Source organism: Eucyclogobius newberryi, unplaced genomic scaffold (assembly GCF_026437365.1).
Source record: "Eucyclogobius newberryi isolate DKJ021-1_F unplaced genomic scaffold, fEucNew1.0.hap1 SCAF_8, whole genome shotgun sequence".
Classification (NCBI taxonomy): Eukaryota; Metazoa; Chordata; class Actinopteri; order Gobiiformes; family Gobiidae; genus Eucyclogobius; species Eucyclogobius newberryi.
In genome coordinates, this window is record NW_027316500.1 from 36720012 (window position 1) to 36739603 (window position 19592).

Below are 19592 nucleotides of genomic sequence, written 5' to 3' on the forward strand. Positions count from 1 at the left end.
ATTAGTGTGTCACAGTCACATTAGTGTGTCACAGTCACATTAGTGTGTTCACAGTCACATTAGTGTGTCACAGTCACATTAGTGTGTCACAGTCACATTAGTGTGTCACAGTCACATTAGTGTGTCACAGTCACATTAGTGTGTCACAGTTACATTAGTGTGTTCACAGTCACATTAGTGTGTCACAGTCACATTAGTGTGTCACAGTCACATTAGTGTGTTCACAGTCACATTTGTGTGTTCACAGTCACATTAGTGTGTCACAGTCACATTAGTGTGTTCACAGTCACATTAGTGTGTTCACAGTCACATTAGTGTGTCACAGTCACATTAGTGTGTCACAGTCACATTAGTGTGTCACAGTCACATTAGTGTGTCACAGTCACATTAGTGTGTCACAGTTACATTAGTGTGTTCACAGTCACATTAGTGTGTTCACAGTCACATTAGTGTGTCACAGTCACATTAGTGTGTCACAGTCACATTAGTGTGTTCACAGTCACATTAGTGTGTCACAGTCACATTAGTGTGTCACAGTTACATTAGTGTGTTCACAGTCACATTAGTGTGTCACAGTCACATTAGTGTGTCACAGTCACATTAGTGTGTTCACAGTCACATTAGTGTGTTCACAGTCACATTTGTGTGTTCACAGTCACATTAGTGTGTTCACAGTCACATTAGTGTGTTCACAGTCACATTAGTGTGTTCACAGTCACATTAGTGTGTCACAGTCACATTAGTGTGTTCACAGTCACATTAGTGTGTCACAGTCACATTAGTGTGTCACAGTCACATTAGTGTGTTCACAGTCACATTAGTGTGTCACAGTCACATTAGTGTGTCACAGTTACATTAGTGTGTTCACAGTCACATTAGTGTGTTCACAGTCACATTAGTGTGTCACAGTCACATTAGTGTGTCACAGTCACATTAGTGTGTTCACAGTCACATTAGTGTGTTCACAGTCACATTAGTGTGTTCACAGTCACATTAGTGTGTTCACAGTCACATTAGTGTGTCACAGTCACATTAGTGTGTCACAGTCACATTAGTGTGTTCACAGTCACATTAGTGTGTCACAGTCACATTAGTGTGTCAGTTACATTAGTGTGTTCACAGTCACATTAGTGTGTCACAGTCACATTAGTGTGTTCACAGTCACATTAGTGTGTCACAGTCACATTAGTGTGTCACAGTCACATTAGTGTGTTCACAGTCACATTAGTGTGTCACAGTCACATTAGTGTGTCACAGTCACATTAGTGTGTTCACAGTCACATTAGTGTGTCACAGTCACATTAGTGTGTCACAGTCACATTAGTGTGTTCACAGTCACATTATTGTGTCACAGTCACATTAGTGTGTCACAGTCACATTAGTGTGTCACAGTCACATTAGTGTGTTCACAGTCACATTAGTGTGTCACAGTCACATTAGTGTGTCACAGTTACATTAGTGTGTTCACAGTCACATTAGTGTGTCACAGTCACATTAGTGTGTCACAGTCACATTAGTGTGTTCACAGTCACATTTGTGTGTTCACAGTCACATTAGTGTGTTCACAGTCACATTAGTGTGTTCACAGTCACATTAGTGTGTCACAGTCACATTAGTGTGTCACAGTCACATTAGTGTGTTCACAGTCACATTAGTGTGTCACAGTCACATTAGTGTGTCACAGTCACATTAGTGTGTTCACAGTCACATTAGTGTGTCACAGTCACATTAGTGTGTCACAGTTACATTAGTGTGTTCACAGTCACATTAGTGTGTTCACAGTCACATTAGTGTGTCACAGTCACATTAGTGTGTCACAGTCACATTAGTGTGTTCACAGTCACATTAGTGTGTCACAGTCACATTAGTGTGTCACAGTTACATTAGTGTGTTCACAGTCACATTAGTGTGTCACAGTCACATTAGTGTGTTCACAGTCACATTAGTGTGTTCACAGTCACATTTGTGTGTTCACAGTCACATTAGTGTGTTCACAGTCACATTAGTGTGTTCACAGTCACATTAGTGTGTCACAGTCACATTAGTGTGTCACAGTCACATTAGTGTGTTCACAGTCACATTAGTGTGTCACAGTTACATTAGTGTGTTCACAGTCACATTAGTGTGTTCACAGTCACATTAGTGTGTCACAGTCACATTAGTGTGTCACAGTCACATTAGTGTGTCACAGTCACATTAGTGTGTTCACAGTCACATTAGTGTGTTCACAGTCACATTAGTGTGTTCACAGTCACATTAGTGTGTCACAGTCACATTAGTGTGTCACAGTCACATTAGTGTGTTCACAGTCACATTAGTGTGTCACAGTCACATTAGTGTGTCACAGTTACATTAGTGTGTTCACAGTCACATTAGTGTGTCACAGTCACATTAGTGTGTTCACAGTCACATTAGTGTGTTCACAGTCACATTAGTGTGTTCAGTCACATTAGTGTGTCACAGTCACATTAGTGTGTCACAGTCACATTAGTGTGTTCACAGTCACATTAGTGTGTCACAGTCACATTAGTGTGTCACAGTCACATTAGTGTGTTCACAGTCACATTAGTGTGTCACAGTCACATTAGTGTGTCACAGTCACATTAGTGTGTTCACAGTCACATTATTGTGTCACAGTCACATTAGTGTGTCACAGTCACATTAGTGTGTCAGTCACATTAGTGTGTTCACAGTCACATTAGTGTGTCAGTCACATTAGTGTGTTCACAGTCACATTAGTGTGTCACAGTCACATTAGTGTGTTCACAGTCACATTAGTGTGTCACAGTCACATTAGTGTGTCACAGTCACATTAGTGTGTCAGTCACATTAGTGTGTCACAGTCACATTAGTGTGTCACAGTCACATTAGTGTGTCACAGTCACATTAGTGTGTTCACAGTCACATTAGTGTGTCACAGTCACATTAGTGTGTCACAGTCACATTAGTGTGTCACAGTCACATTAGTGTGTTCACAGTCACATTAGTGTGTTCACAGTCACATTAGTGTGTCACAGTCACATTAGTGTGTCACAGTCACATTAGTGTGTCACAGTCACATTAGTGTGTTCACAGTCACATTAGTGTGTTCACAGTCACATTAGTGTGTCACAGTCACATTAGTGTGTCAGTCACATTAGTGTGTCAGTCACATTAGTGTGTCACAGTCACATTAGTGTGTTCAGTGTCACATTAGTGTGTTCAAAGTCACATTAGTGTGACAGTGTCACATTAGTGTGTTCACAGTCACATTAGTGTGTTCACAGTCACATTAGTGTGTTCAGTCACATTAGTGTGTTCAAAGTCACATTAGTGTGTCACAGTCACATTAGTGTGTTCACAGTCACATTAGTGTGTTCACAGTCACATTAGTGTGTTCAAAGTCACATTAGTGTGTCACAGTCACATTAGTGTGTTCACAGTCACATTAGTGTGTTCACAGTCACATTAGTGTGACACAGTCACATTAGTGTGTTCACAGTCACATTAGTGTGTCACAGTCACATTAGTGTGTTCACAGTCACATTAGTGTGTTCACAGTCACATTAGTGTGTTCACAGTCACATTAGTGTGTTCACAGTCACATTAGTGTGTCACAGTCACATTAGTGTGTTCACAGTCACATTAGTGTGTTCACAGTCACATTAGTGTGTCACAGTCACATTAGTGTGTCACAGTCACATTAGTGTGTTCACAGTCACATTAGTGTGTTCACAGTCACATTAGTGTGACACAGTCACATTAGTGTGTTCACAGTCACATTAGTGTGACACAGTCACATTAGTGTGTTCACAGTCACATTAGTGTGTCACAGTCACATTAGTGTGTTCACAGTCACATTATTGTGTCACAGTCACATTAGTGTGTCAGTCACATTAGTGTGTTCACAGTCACATTAGTGTGTCACAGTCACATTAGTGTGACACAGTCACAGTGTGTTCACAGTCACATTAGTCACATTCACAGTCATATTTAGACTATTACTGCTCTGAGGTGTGTAAGTGCTGTAAAGAGCTGTAAAGTGCGCAAACGCGCGTCTTACTTCCCTCAGCACTTCTCCTTCTGCAGCACACACGGCAGTGAAGAGCCGCACGGGGGAGGGGCGGCAACCAGCGGCATTGTGGGACGTGTAGTTTTACGGTACGTGCAGACGCCTAAACGTGCCCGACGCAGAATTTAAGCGCATGTACATTTGAAAGGTTTGCGCTCTGGACGCGCGCTCTGGACACCCCGGCCACTGTACACAGGCGCGCGTACGGCGCCCTCGAGCTCTTTGCGCACATGCGCAGTGTCGTGGCCTTTCATTGTGTAAAATGGCGGGTATCGAGAGCGTTGTTTTCAGGTTTTTGGTTTTCAAAACTCTCACACGGAGGCGCCGGGCTTATTTCTGTCTCTGTTCCACCGTGAACACATGGCACAGCTCCTTTCTGCCACACGGCCACAATCAATCGTTCGTCTGTCATTGTTGATGAGGACAAAGTGGCGCTTCTTGGGGAATTCCACGGGGAAAACCGGAAATGCAGGGGAAAAACGTACGCACGTCACTGGAGCGTCAGCTCTGATTGGCTGCTGCGGCGGCTGCTACGCTTCAGCGGCAGAGACCTAAGCCACATCGCCCGCAACGGCCGGCACATACGCGCCGAGAGGGTAAGAAAACGCATCAATCGCGCCAGAAAAATGGACGCTTCGGCCACGGCGGTGTGGAAGCCCCTTTAGCGCTAACAACGGTTACGGAAGTAACTACGGTTCTATAAACGAAAAAAAATTAAAATAATAAGTTTTAAAATATTAATTCAAAATGTTCGGCAGGTCGGATGTTTGACTCCCCTGGTTTAAAGTGTGTTAGTGTTTAAAGTATGTTTAAAGTGTGTTTGAAGTGTGTTAGTCTGTTTAAAGTGAGATAGTGTGTTTAAAGTGTGTTAGTGTTTAAAGTATGTTTAAAGTGTGTTAGTGTTTAAAGTATGTTTAAAGTGTGTTTGAAGTGTGTTAGTCTTTAAAGTATGTTTAAAGTGTGTTAGTGTGTTTAAAGTGTGTTAGTGTTTAAAGTGTTTAAAGTGTGTTTAAAGTGTGTGTGTTATGTAAAGTGTGTTTAAAGTGCTTAAAGTGTGTTAAGAGTGTCTAAAGTGTGTTAAAGTATGTTTAAAGTGTGTTAGTCTGTTTAAAGTAAGATAGTGTGTTTAAAGTGTGTTAGTGTTTAAAGTATGTTTAAAGTGTGTTAGTGTTTAAAGTATGTTTAAAGGGTGTTTGAAGTGTGTTAGTCTTTAAAGTATGTTTAAAGTGTGTTAGTGTGTTTAAAGTATGTTTAAAGTGTGTTAGTGTGTTTAAAGTGTGTTAGTGTGTTTAAAGTGTGTTAGTGTTTGAAGTGTGTTTAAAGTGTGTGTGTTATGTAAAGTGTGTTAGTGTGTTTAAAGTGTGTTAAGAGTGTCTAAAGTGTGTTAAAGTGTGTTTAAAGTGTGTTAGAGTGTTTAAAGTGTGTGTGTTATGTAAAGTGTGTTAGTGTGTTTAAAGTGTATTAAGAGTGTCTAAAGTGTGTTAAAGTGTGTTTAAAGTGTGTGTTGTTTAAAGGAGGGAATTTAAACACGAGCCTCAACATTATATTCTATTTATTTTACAGAAATCCAACAGCAAAAGAAAATTAAGTAACATTTTGTACAAAAAACAAAAACAAGTTATGTAAGTTTCATCACATCCATCTGACCCAGCCCAGGGTCAGCAGGGTGAAAGGGTCAGCAGGGTGAAGGGTCATGCGAGCACAAAACAAACACTAACCTGGAGCGTTTCTTGGATATTATTAAGAGTTATTATCACACGCTTCTGTTGTGGGACAGGGTCAGTGGGACAGGGACAGCGTTGCGTTCAGGGTCAGTGGGACAGGGTCAGTGGGACAGGGACAGCGTTGCGTTCAGGGTCAGTGGGACAGGGACAGTGGGACAGGGTCAGTGGGACAGGGACAGCGTTGCGTTCAGGGTCAGCTGGGACACGTCACGAGCCACTCGCTGCATCGGTTCGAAGCTGTTCCCGTTCTCCAGAGTTTCCATCAGACCTGAACACACAGAGGGTTATAGAGGGTTACAAAGGGTGATAGAGGGTTACAAAGGGTGATAGAGGGTGATAGAGGTTGACAGAGGGTGATAGAGGGTTACAGAGGGTGACAGAGGGTGATAGAGGGTGACAGAGGGTGATAGAGGGTGACAGAGGGTGACAGAGGGTGACAGAGGGTGATAGAGGTTTACAAAGGGTGATAGAGGGTGATAGAGGGTGACAAAGGGTGACAGAGGGTTACAGAGGGTGATAGAGGGTTACAGAGGGTTACAAAGGGTGATAGAGGGTTACAAAGGGTGATAGAGGGTGATAGAGGTTGACAGAGGGTGACAGAGGGTGACAGAGGGTGACAGAGGGTGATAGAGGGTTACAGAGGGTGATAGAGGGTGACAGAGGGTGACAGAGGGTGATAGAGGGTTACAGAGGGTGACAGAGGGTGACAGAGGGTTATAGAGGGTTACAAAGGGTGATAGAGGGTTACAAAGGGTGACAGAGGGTGATAGAGGGTGATAGAGGGTGACAGAGGGTGATAGAGGGTGATAGAGGGTGATAGAGGGTTACAGAGGGTGATAGAGGTTGACAGAGGGTGACAGAGGGTTACAAAGGGTGATAGAGGGTTACAAAGGGTGATAGAGGGTTACAAAGGGTGATAGAGGGTGATAGAGGGTGATAGAGGGTTACAGAGGGTGATAGAGGGTGATAGAGGGTTACAGAGGGTGATAGAGGGTGATAGAGGGTGATAGGGTGATAGAGGGTGACAGAGGGTTACAAAGGGTGATAGAGGTTTACAAAGGGTGATAGAGGGTGACAAAGGGTGACAGAGGGTTACAGAGGGTGATAGAGGGTGATAGGGTGATAGAGGGTTACAGAGGGTTACAAAGGGTGATAGAGGGTTACAAAGGGTGATAGAGGGTTACAAAGGGTGATAGAGGGTTACAAAGGGTGATAGAGGGTGATAGAGGTTGACAGAGGGTGACAGAGGGTGACAGAGGGTGATAGAGGGTTACAGAGGGTGATAGAGGGTGACAGAGGGTGACAGAGGGTGACAGAGGGTGATAGAGGGTTACAGAGGGTGACAGAGGGTGACAGAGGGTGATAGAGGTTGACAGAGGGTGACAGAGGGTTACAAAGGGTGATAGAGGGTTACAAAGGGTGATAGAGGGTTACAAAGGGTGATAGAGGGTGATAGAGGGTGATAGAGGTTGACAGAGGTTGACAGAGGGTGACAGAGGGTGACAGAGGGTGACAGAGGGTGACAGAGGGTGACAAAGGGTGATAGGTTTACAAAGGGTGATAGAGGGTGACAAAGGGTGACAGAGGGTTACAGAGGGTTACAGAGGGTGATAGAGGGTGATAGAGGGTGATAGAGGGTGACAGAGGGTGACAGAGGGTGACAGGGTTATAGAGGGTGATAGAGGTTTACAAAAGGGTGATACAGGTTTACAAAGGGTGATAGAGGGTGACAGAGGGTTACAAAGGGTGATAGAGGGTGATAGAGGGTGACAGAGGGTGACAGAGGGTGACAGGGTTATAGAGGTTTACAAAAGGGTGATACAGGTTTACAAAGGGTGATAGAGGGTGACAGAGGGTTACAAAGGGTGATAGAGGGTGATAGAGGGTTACAGAGGGTGATAGAGGTTGACAGAGGGTGACAGAGGGTTACAAAGGGTGATAGAGGGTGATAGAGGTTTACAAAGGGTGATAGAGGGTGACAAAGGGTGACAGAGGGTGATAGAGGGTGATAGAGGGTTACAGAGGGTGATAGAGGGTTACAGAGGGTTACAGAGGGTGATAGAGGTTGACAGAGGGTGATAGAGGGTTACAGAGGGTGATAGAGGGTTACAGAGGGTGATAGAGGGTTACAGAGGGTGATAGAGGGTTACAGAGGGTGATAGAGGGTTACAAAGGGTGACAGAGGGTGACAGAGGGTGACAGAGGGTGATAGAGGGTGACAGAGGGTGACAGAGGGTGACAGAGGGTTATAGAGGGTTACAGAGGGTGATGGAGGGTTACAGAGGGTGATGGAGGGTTACAGAGGGTGATGGAGGGTTACAGAGGGTGATAGAGGGTTACAGAGGGTGATAGAGGGTTACAGAGGGTGATAGAGGGTTACAGAGGGTGATAGAGGTTGACAGAGGGTGACAGAGGGTGACAGAGGGTTACAAAGGGTGACAGAGGGTGATAGAGGGTGATAGAGGTTTACAAAGGGTGACAGAGGGTGACAGAGGGTTACAGAGGGTGATAGAGGGTTACAGAGGCTGATAGAGGGTTACAAAGGGTGATAGAGGGTTACAAAGGGTGACAGAGGGTGACAGAGGGTGACAGAGGGTGACAGAGGGTGACAGAGGGTGATAGAGGGTGACAGAGGGTGACAGAGGGTGATAGAGGGTGACAGAGGGTGACAGAGGGTGATAGAGGGTTACAAAGGGTGATAGAGGGTGACAGAGGGTGACAGGGTTATAGAGGTTTACAAAAGGGTGATACAGGTTTACAAAGGGTGATAGAGGGTGACAGAGGGTTACAAAGGGTGGCAGAGGGTGGCAGAGGGTGGCAGAGGGTGACAGAGGGTGACAGGGTTATAGAGGGTGATAGGTTTACAAAAGGGTGATACAGGTTTACAAAGGGTGATAGAGGGTTACAAAGGGTGACAGAGGGTGATAGAGGTTTACAAAGGGTGACAGAGGGTGACAGAGGGTTACAAAGGGTGATAGAGGGTTACAAAGGGTGACAGAGGGTGACAGAGGGTTATAGAGGGTGATAGAGGGTGATAGAGGGTTACAAAGGGTGATAGAGGGTTACAAAGGGTGACAGAGGGTTACAGAGGGTTACAGAGGGTGACAGAGGGTGACAGAGGGTGATAGAGGGTGACAGAGGGTTACAGAGGGTGAGAGGGTTACAGAGGGTGACAGAGGGTGACAGAGGGTGACAGAGGGTGATAGAGGGTGACAGAGGGTGACAGAGGGTTATAGAGGGTTACAAATGGTGATAGAGGGTGACAGAGGGTGATAGAGGGTGACAGAGGGTGATAGAGGGTGACAGAGGGTGACAGAGGGTTACAAAGGGTGATAGAGGGTTACAAAGGGTGATAGAGGGTGACAGAGGGTTATAGAGGGTGATAGAGGTTTACAAAGGGTGATAGAGGGTGACAGAGGGTTACAAAGGGTGACAGAGGGTTACAGAGGGTGATAGAGGGTGATAGAGGGTGACAGAGGTTTACAAAGGGTGACAGAGGGTGACAGAGGGTTACAAAGGGTGATAGAGGGTTACAAAGGGTGATAGAGGGTGACAGAGGGTTATAGAGGGTGATAGAGGGTTACAAAGGGTGACAGAGGGTTACAGAGGGTGATAGAGGGTTACAGAGGGTGATAGAGGGTGACAGAGGTTTACAAAGGGTGATAGAGGGTGACAGAGGGTTACAAAGGGTGACAGAGGGTTAAAGAGGGTGATAGAGGGTTACAGAGGGTGATAGAGGGTTACAGAGGGTGATAGAGGGTTACAGAGGGTGATAGAGGGTTACAGAGGGTGATAGAGGGTTACAGAGGGTGATAGAGGTTGACAGAGGGTGACAGAGGGTGATAGAGGGTTACAGAGGGTGATAGAGGGTTACAAAGGGTGATAGAGGGTTACAAAGGGTGACCGAGGGTTATAGAGGGTGATAGAGGGTTACAGAGGGTTATAGAGGGTGATAGAGGGTTACAGAGGGTGATAGAGGGTTACAGAGGGTGATAGAGGGTTACAGAGGGTGATAGAGGGTTACAGAGGGTGATAGAGGTGACAGGAGGTGACAGAGGGTGGCAGAGGGTGACAGAGGGTGACAGAGGGTGATAGAGGGTTACAAAGGGTGATAGAGGGTTACAAAGGGTGATAGAGGGTTACAAAGGGTGATAGAGGGTGATAGAGGTTGACAGAGGGTGACAGAGGGTGACAGAGGGTGATAGAGGGTTACAGAGGGTGATAGAGGGTGACAGAGGGTGACAGAGGGTGACAGAGGGTGATAGAGGGTTACAGAGGGTGACAGAGGGTGACAGAGGGTTATAGAGGGTTACAAAGGGTGATAGAGGGTTACAAAGGGTGACAGAGGGTGATAGAGGGTGATAGAGGGTGACAGAGGGTGATAGAGGGTTACAGAGGGTGATAGAGGTTGACAGAGGGTGACAGAGGGTTACAAAGGGTGATAGAGGGTTACAAAGGGTGATAGAGGGTTACAAAGGGTGATAGAGGGTGATAGAGGGTGATAGAGGGTTACAGAGGGTGATAGAGGGTGATAGAGGGTGATAGGGTGATAGAGGGTTACAGAGGGTGACAGAGGGTTACAAAGGGTGATAGAGGGTTACAAAGGGTGATAGAGGGTTACAAAGGGTGATAGAGGGTGACAGAGGGTTACAGAGGGTGACAGAGGGTGATAGAGGGTGATAGAGGGTGACAGAGGGTGACAGAGGGTGACAGAGGGTGACAGAGGGTGACAGAGGGTGATAGAGGTTTACAAAGGGTGACAGAGGGTTACAGAGGGTGATAGAGGGTGATAGGGTGATAGAGGGTTACAGAGGGTTACAAAGGGTGATAGAGGGTTACAAAGGGTGATAGAGGGTTACAAAGGGTGATAGAGGGTGATAGAGGTTGACAGAGGGTGACAGAGGGTGACAGAGGGTGATAGAGGGTTACAGAGGGTGATAGAGGGTGACAGAGGGTGACAGAGGGTTACAGAGGGTTATAGAGGGTTACAAAGGGTGATAGAGGGTTACAAAGGGTGATAGAGGGTTACAAAGGGTGACAGAGGGTGATAGAGGGTGATAGAGGGTGACAGAGGGTGATAGAGGGTGATAGAGGGTTACAGAGGGTGATAGAGGTTGACAGAGGGTGACAGAGGGTGACAGAGGGTTACAAAGGGTGATAGAGGGTTACAAAGGGTGATAGAGGGTTACAAAGGGTGATAGAGGGTGATAGAGGGTGATAGAGGGTTACAGAGGGTGATAGAGGTTGACAGAGGTTGACAGAGGGTGACAGAGGGTGACAGAGGGTGATAGAGGTTTACAAAGGGTGATACAGGTTTACAAAGGGTGATAGAGGGTGACAGAGGGTTACAAAGGGTGATAGAGGGTGATAGAGGGTTACAGAGGGTGATAGAGGTTGACAGAGGGTGACAGAGGGTGACAGAGGGTTACAAAGGGTGATAGAGGGTGATAGAGGTTTACAAAGGGTGATAGAGGGTGACAAAGGGTGACAGAGGGTTACAGAGGGTGATAGAGGGTGATAGAGGGTTACAGAGGGTGATAGAGGGTTACAGAGGGTTACAGAGGGTGATAGAGGTTGACAGAGGGTGATAGAGGGTTACAGAGGGTGATAGAGGGTTACAGAGGGTGATAGAGGGTTACAAAGGGTGACAGAGGGTGACAGAGGGTGACAGAGGGTGATAGAGGGTGACAGAGGGTGACAGAGGGTGACAGAGGGTTATAGAGGGTTACAGAGGGTTATAGAGGGTTACAGAGGGTGATAGAGGGTTACAGAGGGTGATAGAGGGTTACAGAGGGTGATAGAGGGTTACAGAGGGTGACAGAGGGTGACAGAGGGTGACAGAGGGTGACAGAGGGTGACAGAGGGTTATAGAGGGTTACAGAGGGTGATAGAGGGTTACAGAGGGTGATAGAGGGTTACAGAGGGTGATAGAGGGTTACAGAGGGTGATAGAGGGTTACAGAGGGTGATAGAGGGTTACAGAGGGTGATAGAGGGTTACAGAGGGTGATAGAGGTTGACAGAGGGTGACAGAGGGTTACAAAGGGTGATAGAGGGTTACAAAGGGTGATAGAGGGTGATAGAGGTTTACAAAGGGTGAAAGAGGGTGACAGAGGGTGACAGAGGGTGATAGAGGGTTACAGAGGCTGATAGAGGGTTACAAAGGGTGATAGAGGGTTACAAAGGGTGATAGAGGGTTACAAAGGGTGACAGAGGGTGACAGAGGGTGATAGAGGGTGATAGAGGGTGACAGAGGGTGACAGAGGGTGATAGAGGGTGACAGAGGGTGACAGAGGGTGATAGAGGGTTACAAAGGGTGATAGAGGGTGACAGAGGGTGACAGAGGGTGACAGGGTTATAGAGGTTTACAAAAGGGTGATACAGGTTTACAAAGGGTGATAGAGGGTGACAGAGGGTTACAGAGGGTGACAGAGGGTGACAGAGGGTGACAGAGGGTTATAGAGGGTTACAAAGGGTGATAGAGGGTTACAAAGGGTGACAGAGGGTGATAGAGGGTGATAGAGGGTGATAGAGGGTGATAGAGGGTTACAGAGGGTGATAGAGGTTGACAGAGGGTGACAGAGGGTTACAAAGGGTGATAGAGGGTTACAAAGGGTGATAGAGGGTTACAAAGGGTGATAGAGGGTGATAGAGGGTGATAGAGGGTTACAGAGGGTGATAGAGGTTGACAGAGGTTGACAGAGGTTGACAGAGGGTGACAGAGGGTGACAGAGGGTGACAGAGGGTGACAGAGGGTGACAGAGGGTGATAGAGGTTTACAAAGGGTGATACAGGTTTACAAAGGGTGATAGAGGGTGACAGAGGGTTACAAAGGGTGATAGAGGGTGATAGAGGGTGATAGAGGGTGACAGAGGGTGACAGAGGGTGACAGGGTTATAGAGGTTTACAAAAGGGTGATACAGGTTTACAAAGGGTGATAGAGGGTGACAGAGGGTTACAAAGGGTGATAGAGGGTGATAGAGGGTTACAGAGGGTGATAGAGGTTGACAGAGGGTGACAGAGGGTTACAAAGGGTGATAGAGGGTGATAGAGGTTTACAAAGGGTGATAGAGGGTGACAAAGGGTGACAGAGGGTGATAGAGGGTGATAGAGGGTTACAGAGGGTGATAGAGGGTTACAGAGGGTGATAGAGGTTGACAGAGGGTGATAGAGGGTTACAGAGGGTGATAGAGGGTTACAGAGGGTGATAGAGGGTTACAGAGGGTGATAGAGGGTTACAGAGGGTGATAGAGGGTTACAAAGGGTGACAGAGGGTGACAGAGGGTGACAGAGGGTGATAGAGGGTGACAGAGGGTGACAGAGGGTGACAGAGGGTTATAGAGGGTTACAGAGGGTGATGGAGGGTTACAGAGGGTGATGGAGGGTTACAGAGGGTGATAGAGGGTTACAGAGGGTGATAGAGGGTTACAGAGGGTGATAGAGGGTTACAGAGGGTGATAGAGGTTGACAGAGGGTGACAGAGGGTGACAGAGGGTTACAAAGGGTGATAGAGGGTTACAAAGGGTGATAGAGGGTGATAGAGGTTTACAAAGGGTGAAAGAGGGTGACAGAGGGTGACAGAGGGTTACAGAGGGTGATAGAGGGTTACAGAGGCTGATAGAGGGTTACAAAGGGTGATAGAGGGTTACAAAGGGTGACAGAGGGTGACAGAGGGTGACAGAGGGTGACAGAGGGTGATAGAGGGTGACAGAGGGTGACAGAGGGTGATAGAGGGTGACAGAGGGTGACAGAGGGTGATAGAGGGTTACAAAGGGTGATAGAGGGTGACAGAGGGTGACAGAGGGTGACAGGGTTATAGAGGTTTACAAAAGGGTGATACAGGTTTACAAAGGGTGATAGAGGGTGACAGAGGGTTACAAAGGGTGACAGAGGGTGGCAGAGGGTGGCAGAGGGTGACAGAGGGTGACAGGGTTATAGAGGGTGATAGGTTTACAAAAGGGTGATACAGGTTTACAAAGGGTGATAGAGGGTTACAAAGGGTGACAGAGGGTGATAGAGGTTTACAAAGGGTGACAGAGGGTGACAGAGGGTTACAAAGGGTGATAGAGGGTTACAAAGGGTGACAGAGGGTGACAGAGGGTTATAGAGGGTGATAGAGGGTGATAGAGGGTTACAAAGGGTGATAGAGGGTTACAAAGGGTGATAGAGGGTTACAAAGGGTGACAGAGGGTTACAGAGGGTTACAGAGGGTGACAGAGGGTGACAGAGGGTGATAGAGGGTGACAGAGGGTTACAGAGGGTTACAGAGGGTGACAGAGGGTGACAGAGGGTGATAGAGGGTGACAGAGGGTGATAGAGGGTGATAGAGGGTTACAGAGGGTTACAGAGGGTGAGAGGGTTACAGAGGGTGACAGAGGGTGACAGAGGGTGATAGAGGGTGACAGAGGGTTATAGAGGGTTACAAATGGTGATAGAGGGTGACAGAGGGTGATAGAGGGTGACAGAGGGTGACAGAGGGTTACAAAGGGTGATAGAGGGTTACAAAGGGTGATAGAGGGTGACAGAGGGTTATAGAGGGTGATAGAGGTTTACAAAGGGTGATAGAGGGTGACAGAGGGTTACAAAGGGTGACAGAGGGTTACAGAGGGTGATAGAGGGTTACAGAGGGTGATAGAGGGTGACAGAGGTTTACAAAGGGTGACAGAGGGTGACAGAGGGTTACAAAGGGTGATAGAGGGTTACAAAGGGTGATAGAGGGTGACAGAGGGTTATAGAGGGTGATAGAGGGTTACAAAGGGTGACAGAGGGTTACAGAGGGTGATAGAGGGTTACAGAGGGTGATAGAGGGTGACAGAGGGTTACAAAGGGTGACAGAGGGTTACAGAGGGTGATAGAGGGTTACAGAGGGTGATAGAGGGTTACAGAGGGTGATAGAGGGTGACAGAGGTTTACAAAGGGTGATAGAGGGTGACAGAGGGTTACAAAGGGTGACAGAGGGTTAAAGAGGGTGATAGAGGGTTACAGAGGGTGATAGAGGGTTACAGAGGGTGATAGAGGGTTACAGAGGGTGATAGAGGGTTACAGAGGGTGATAGAGGGTTACAGAGGGTGATAGAGGGTTACAGAGGGTGATAGAGGTTGACAGAGGGTGACAGAGGGTGATAGAGGGTTACAGAGGGTGATAGAGGGTTACAAAGGGTGATAGAGGGTTACAAAGGGTGACCGAGGGTTATAGAGGGTGATAGAGGGTTACAGAGGGTTATAGAGGGTGATAGAGGGTTACGAAGGGTGATAGAGGGTTACAGAGGGTGATAGAGGGTTACAGAGGGTGATAGAGGGTTACAGAGGGTGATAGAGGGTTATAGAGGTGACAGGAGGTGACAGAGGGTGGCAGAGTGTGGCAGAGGGTGACAGAGGGTGACAGAGGGTGATAGAGGGTTACAGAGGGTTACAAAGGGTGATAGAGGGTTACAAAGGGTGATAGAGGGTTACAAAGGGTGATAGAGGGTGATAGAGGTTGACAGAGGGTGACAGAGGGTGACAGAGGGTGATAGAGGGTTACAGAGGGTGATAGAGGGTGACAGAGGGTGACAGAGGGTGACAGAGGGTGATAGAGGGTTACAGAGGGTGACAGAGGGTGACAGAGGGTTATAGAGGGTTACAAAGGGTGATAGAGGGTTACAAAGGGTGACAGAGGGTGATAGAGGGTGATAGAGGGTGACAGAGGGTGATAGAGGGTGATAGAGGGTGATAGAGGGTTACAGAGGGTGATAGAGGTTGACAGAGGGTGACAGAGGGTTACAAAGGGTGATAGAGGGTTACAAAGGGTGATAGAGGGTTACAAAGGGTGATAGAGGGTGATAGAGGGTGATAGAGGGTTACAGAGGGTGATAGAGGGTGATAGAGGGTGATAGAGGGTGATAGAGGGTGACAGAGGGTGACAGAGGGTGACAGAGGGTGACAGAGGGTGATAGAGGTTTACAAAGGGTGATAGAGGGTGACAAAGGGTGACAGAGGGTTACAGAGGGTGATAGAGGGTGATAGGGTGATAGAGGGTTACAGAGGGTTACAAAGGGTGATAGAGGGTTACAAAGGGTGATAGAGGGTTACAAAGGGTGATAGAGGGTGATAGAGGTTGACAGAGGGTGACAGAGGGTGACAGAGGGTGATAGAGGGTTACAGAGGGTGATAGAGGGTGACAGAGGGTGACAGAGGGTTACAGAGGGTGACAGAGGGTGACAGAGGGTTATAGAGGGTTACAAAGGGTGATAGAGGGTTACAAAGGGTGACAGAGGGTGATAGAGGGTGATAGAGGGTGACAGAGGGTGATAGAGGGTGATAGAGGGTGATAGAGGGTTACAGAGGGTGATAGAGGTTGACAGAGGGTGACAGAGGGTTACAAAGGGTGATAGAGGGTTACAAAGGGTGATAGAGGGTTACAAAGGGTGATAGAGGGTGATAGAGGGTGATAGAGGGTTACAGAGGGTGATAGAGGTTGACAGAGGTTGACAGAGGGTGACAGAGGGTGACAGAGGGTGACAGAGGGTGATAGAGGTTTACAAAGGGTGATACAGGTTTACAAAGGGTGATAGAGGGTGACAGAGGGTTACAAAGGGTGATAGAGGGTGATAGAGGGTGATAGAGGGTGACAGAGGGTGACAGAGGGTGACAGGGTTATAGAGGTTTACAAAAGGGTGATACAGGTTTACAAAGGGTGATAGAGGGTGACAGAGGGTTACAAAGGGTGATAGAGGGTGATAGAGGGTTACAGAGGGTGATAGAGGTTGACAGAGGGTGACAGAGGGTGACAGAGGGTTACAAAGGGTGATAGAGGGTGATAGAGGTTTACAAAGGGTGATAGAGGGTGACAAAGGGTGACAGAGGGTTACAGAGGGTGATAGAGGGTGATAGAGGGTTACAGAGGGTGATAGAGGGTTACAGAGGGTTACAGAGGGTGATAGAGGTTGACAGAGGGTGATAGAGGGTTACAGAGGGTGATAGAGGGTTACAGAGGGTGATAGAGGGTTACAAAGGGTGACAGAGGGTGACAGAGGGTGACAGAGGGTGATAGAGGGTGACAGAGGGTGACAGAGGGTGACAGAGGGTTATAGAGGGTGACAGAGGGTTATAGAGGGTTACAGAGGGTTATAGAGGGTTACAGAGGGTGATAGAGGGTTACAGAGGGTGATAGAGGGTTACAGAGGGTGACAGAGGGTGACAGAGGGTGATAGAGGGTGACAGAGGGTGACAGAGGGTGACAGAGGGTTATAGAGGGTTACAGAGGGTGATAGAGGGTTACAGAGGGTGATAGAGGGTTACAGAGGGTGATAGAGGGTTACAGAGGGTGATAGAGGGTTACAGAGGGTGATAGAGGGTTACAGAGGGTGATAGAGGGTTACAGAGGGTGATAGAGGTTGACAGAGGGTGACAGAGGGTTACAAAGGGTGATAGAGGGTTACAAAGGGTGATAGAGGTTTACAAAGGGTGAAAGAGGGTGACAGAGGGTGACAGAGGGTTACAGAGGGTGATAGAGGGTTACAGAGGCTGATAGAGGGTTACAAAGGGTGATAGAGGGTTACAAAGGGTGATAGAGGGTTACAAAGGGTGACAGAGGGTGACAGAGGGTGACAGAGGGTGATAGAGGGTGATAGAGGGTGACAGAGGGTGACAGAGGGTGATAGAGGGTGACAGAGGGTGACAGAGGGTGACAGAGGGTTACAAAGGGTGATAGAGGGTGACAGAGGGTGACAGGGTTATAGAGGTTTACAAAAGGGTGATACAGGTTTACAAAGGGTGATAGAGGGTGACAGAGGGTTACAGAGGGTGACAGAGGGTGACAGAGGGTGACAGAGGGTTATAGAGGGTTACAAAGGGTGATAGAGGGTTACAAAGGGTGACAGAGGGTGATAGAGGGTGATAGAGGGTGATAGAGGGTGATAGAGGGTTACAGAGGGTGATAGAGGTTGACAGAGGGTGACAGAGGGTTACAAAGGGTGATAGAGGGTTACAAAGGGTGATAGAGGGTTACAAAGGGTGATAGAGGGTGATAGAGGGTTACAGAGGGTGATAGAGGTTGACAGAGGTTGACAGAGGTTGACAGAGGGTGACAGAGGGTGACAGAGGGTGACAGAGGGTGACAGAGGGTGATAGAGGTTTACAAAGGGTGATACAGGTTTACAAAGGGTGATAGAGGGTGACAGAGGGTTACAAAGGGTGATAGAGGGTGATAGAGGGTGATAGAGGGTGACAGAGGGTGACAGGGTTATAGAGGTTTACAAAAGGGTGATACAGGTTTACAAAGGGTGATAGAGGGTGACAGAGGGTTACAAAGGGTGATAGAGGGTGATAGAGGGTTACAGAGGGTGATAGAGGTTGACAGAGGGTGACAGAGGGTGACAGAGGGTTACAAAGGGTGATAGAGGGTGATAGAGGTTTACAAAGGGTGATAGAGGGTGACAAAGGGTGACAGAGGGTGATAGAGGGTGATAGAGGGTGATAGAGGGTTACAGAGGGTTACAGAGGGTGATAGAGGTTGACAGAGGGTGATAGAGGGTTACAGAGGGTGATAGAGGGTTACAGAGGGTGATAGAGGGTTACAGAGGGTGATAGAGGGTTACAGAGGGTGATAGAGGGTTACAGAGGGTTACAAAGGGTGACAGAGGGTGACAGAGGGTGACAGAGGGTGATAGAGGGTGATAGAGGGTGACAGAGGGTGACAGAGGGTGACAGAGGGTTACAGAGGGTTATAGAGGGTTACAGAGGGTGATAGAGGGTTACAGAGGGTGATAGAGGGTTACAGAGGGTGATAGAGGGTTACAGAGGGTGATAGAGGGTTACAGAGGGTGATAGAGGGTTACAGAGGGTGATAGAGGGTTACAGAGGGTGATAGAGGGTTACAGAGGGTGATAGAGGGTTACAGAGGGTGATAGAGGTTGACAGAGGGTTACAGAGGGTGATAGAGGGTTACAGAGGCTGATAGAGGGTTACAAAGGGTGATAGAGGGTTACAAAGGGTGATAGAGGGTTACAAAGGGTGACAGAGGGTGACAGAGGGTGACAGAGGGTGATAGAGGGTGACAGAGGGTGACAGAGGGTGATAGAGGGTGACAGAGGGTGACAGAGGGTGATAGAGGGTTACAAAGGGTGATAGAGGGTGACAGAGGGTGACAGAGGGTGACAGGGTTATAGAGGTTTACAAAAGGGTGATACAGGTTTACAAAGGGTGATAGAGGGTGACAGAGGGTTACAAAGGGTGACAGAGGGTGGCAGAGGGTGGCAGAGGGTGACAGAGGGTGACAGGGTTATAGAGGGTGACAGGTTTACAAAAGGGTGATACAGGTTTACAAAGGGTGATAGAGGGTTACAAAGGGTGACAGAGGGTGATAGAGGTTTACAAAGGGTGACAGAGGGTGACAGAGGGTTACAAAGGGTGATAGAGGGTTACAAAGGGTGACAGAGGGTGACAGAGGGTTATAGAGGGTGATAGAGGGTGATAGAGGGTTACAAAGGGTGATAGAGGGTTACAAAGGGTGACAGAGGGTTACAGAGGGTTACAGAGGGTGACAGAGGGTGACAGAGGGTGATAGAGGGTGACAGAGGGTTACAGAGGGTTACAGAGGGTTACAGAGGGTTACAGAGGGTGACAGAGGGTGACAGAGGGTGACAGAGGGTGACAGAGGGTGACAGAGGGTGACAGAGGGTGATAGAGGGTGATAGAGGGTGATAGAGGGTTACAGAGGGTTACAGAGGGTTACAGAGGGTTACAGAGGGTGACAGAGGGTGACAGAGGGTGATAGAGGGTGACAGAGGGTGACAGAGGGTTATAGAGGGTTACAAATGGTGATAGAGGGTGACAGAGGG

General features: G+C 47.8%; 2 protein-coding genes across 2 annotated transcripts in view; one reads left to right on the forward strand and one right to left on the reverse strand.

The window, feature by feature from the left end:
* Positions 1-5895, forward strand: part of LOC140350835 (cystatin-F-like) — a gene marked incomplete at its 3' end in the record, with an annotated part of 240847 nt that extends 234952 nt beyond the window's left edge. The window contains exon 5 of the mRNA XM_072436352.1: positions 5849-5895. Coding sequence (XP_072292453.1) covers positions 5849-5895 — 47 coding nt within the window. The remainder of the gene's footprint in view (positions 1-5848) is intronic.
* Positions 5587-19592, reverse strand: part of yipf3 (Yip1 domain family, member 3) — a 29142-nt gene continuing 15136 nt past the window's right edge. The window contains exon 9 of the mRNA XM_072436491.1: positions 5587-6043. Within this exon, the coding sequence (XP_072292592.1) occupies positions 5937-6043 (107 nt within the window). The 3' untranslated portion in view covers positions 5587-5936. The remainder of the gene's footprint in view (positions 6044-19592) is intronic.